The 2500-nt window shown below is 41.3% G+C and overlaps 1 protein-coding gene across 1 annotated transcript in view; it reads right to left on the bottom strand.

Moving 5' to 3' along the window:
• LOC134188966 (carbohydrate sulfotransferase 8-like) overlaps positions 1-2500 on the bottom strand; it is an 8653-nt gene that overhangs the window by 741 nt on the left and 5412 nt on the right. The window contains exon 3 of the mRNA XM_062657183.1: positions 1-427. This exon is cut by the window's left edge and continues 741 nt beyond it. Coding sequence (XP_062513167.1) covers positions 1-427 — 427 coding nt within the window. The remainder of the gene's footprint in view (positions 428-2500) is intronic.

Below are 2500 nucleotides of genomic sequence, written 5' to 3'. Positions count from 1 at the left end.
GTTTTATGCAATCTAATCTGTCTGTAGTCGGAAACGACACGTTGAAGAGGCTCTCTGTACGACATGAATTTCGTGTAGTTCTTCAACCTCCACTCGATATCCGCTTTGCTGTGATACTTTTTACTCAAGCGCGTTAGATACTGGAAGTCGTGGTGCATGGCGTGGTCTAGCGCCTCCTTTACGTCCAGAAACCATCCCGCCAGGATGAGCATTATGCTACGCCAGGATCTTGTCCCGGATTTTCTGACAGGACACCAAATAAGTCGGTGTTCATCGTCCACCACCATTGTGGCGTACAAAATTTGCTTCTCTTTCTCCGTAAGAAATTGCCGAAATTGTGCGCAGGCTCGCTTCAATGATTCCTTTCTTAGCTTAAAGCGGAAAAATGCATTGGTTCTTGTAGCAGGAAGAGGTAGCTTAATAATTTCTAAAGAAAACAAAAGTCTGTGAATTTCAGCATACCGTAACTATATTAATGGGGAGTATACTATAGGAAACAGGGAGCTTAGAGGACTGATAAGCCCCGTCATTCAGTGGAGTAATTTTTGTCTGCCAAACTATGTGTTGTGAGCCCGTGTGCACGTGCAGAGGGCATGGCAGAATCTAGGGGAATAAGCCATGAAATTTCTTGGAGGATTACAGTGAAAAGAAGACATTACACATAACCACATTTTCAATTTCGATTTGTTGCTTTCTCAATATTCATTTTCAAGTGTCAACTGCTACGGGAGAGTAGAGTGGCATGGGCTAGAGCCACCACCATTTGTATATGTATTAATAAAATTGTGGACTTTAATACGTGTAAGAAACAAAGCTGAATATAGTATGTACACCATCCCTTTCTCTAGTCTTGATATGCTACTGATTTTATGAAATAACCCAATAAAATTGGGGATGTCCCTAAAAGTAGACGTGTCACCTAGCATTGTAACCCTCAATTTGTAGAGGTCACGCTACGCTCCTGACATGTTACATGAAAATTTTTGGCAAAACTGTAGCTATCAGTTGTATTCTTTTGTCTTCAGTCCTCTATTTAATTTCATAGCTTTTACCCTGTTTGATATCCCACACTTTAGAAAAGCACGTATACATTGTACCAAGTTGTTCTAATAAAAGCCCTCACTATGAGGCGTGTGTGTGTGTGTGTGTGTGTGTGTGTGTGTGTGCGTGCGTGCGCGTGTGTGAGTGTGTGTGTGTGTGTGTGTGTGTGTGTGTGTGTGTGTGTGTGTGTGTGTGTGTGTGTGTGTGTGTGTGTGTGTGCGCGCGCGCGCGCATACTATATATAAAGTGTATGATAATTATACGGTGCTCGTACGCAGCAAAATGCGCAGCGTGCCGAAGAACGTCCAGGTTATAGCTAAGAGCATGTAATAAGAACATCAGGTGACTTAAGTGAATTTGGCTGCGCAGCGTTCAGTGTATGTGGAAACTGTTGCCTAGACATGAGTTTTCCTGATCATTGTTACACTGACAAACAGGAAAAAACCAAACATGGATCTCCAATTCTTATATTTCTAACAATGTATTCTAGTATGTTTTAATGAATTTTTAATTAAGAATTTGGCATTACCAAATAATCAGACCATGCACGCTGTTTGAGCTGCTAAACTTCTTTATTGCATATACTGCATATGCAGTGTCCAGAGTTGTATACTACATATGCATATATATATATATATTGTTCAGAAAATTACACCATCTTCGTTTATCTACAAAGTTACTATTTAGAAAGCACTCTCTTGCATTTTATAGAAAAAGTTAGGTTCAAAAAAGGGTACCAACACACAAATTATGGGTTGTTAGCTATACCTATACTTGTTTGTCCCATTCACTTGACAGTTGACTCCACTAAAAACTGATTTTTCTCAATCTCCGTAAGATTGATTGTTTGATCTGTAAGTTTGACTGCCTAACCTAGCTAATACACAGTTGCAAGGTTGTCTTACTCGTCATCACACTTGACCTACAAACCCACACACAATCTTGTCCTTGTGTGTTCTTTCGTTTGCATCTTGAAAGATATAACGAAAGTTGATCCAAGCTATCGTCCCCATTATGTGCTCCACTGCTTTCAACGTATCGATTTAATTTCTCAGGCGGGCATGCCACTGTTTTAGGCTACCCAAACGTTCAGCCACAGATATCGCTTTACAATTTGTCAGTAATCTAAGCGACAGTCCCTGTTGCCACAAAGGAACATTCGGACGTCTTGAACTCTTCAGCGGTTGCTGTTCCAAGATCTTCTCGTACAGCCTTTCTCATTGGGATTTCATTCTCAGCCCCGATACCTCTCTTCTTTTGCTTTGTTCTTTTTTCAGAGATTCATATATTTAATTATATACATAAAGCAGAGGTGTCTGTCTGTCTGTGGGTCCGTCTGTTGGAGCGTTTCTCAAAAACGGCGAGTCCGATCTCAGCCGAATTTGGCTCGCGCACTCCGAATTCCTTCTGATGGGAAGTGAGACTGTGGTCGTCTTCCTGACTTCTCCCACGACGGCGC

The sequence above is a fragment of the Corticium candelabrum genome, chromosome 13 (assembly GCF_963422355.1).
Source record: "Corticium candelabrum chromosome 13, ooCorCand1.1, whole genome shotgun sequence".
In the NCBI taxonomy this organism is placed as follows: domain Eukaryota; kingdom Metazoa; phylum Porifera; class Homoscleromorpha; order Homosclerophorida; family Plakinidae; genus Corticium; species Corticium candelabrum.
This window is presented reverse-complemented; position numbering and strand designations above follow the sequence as displayed.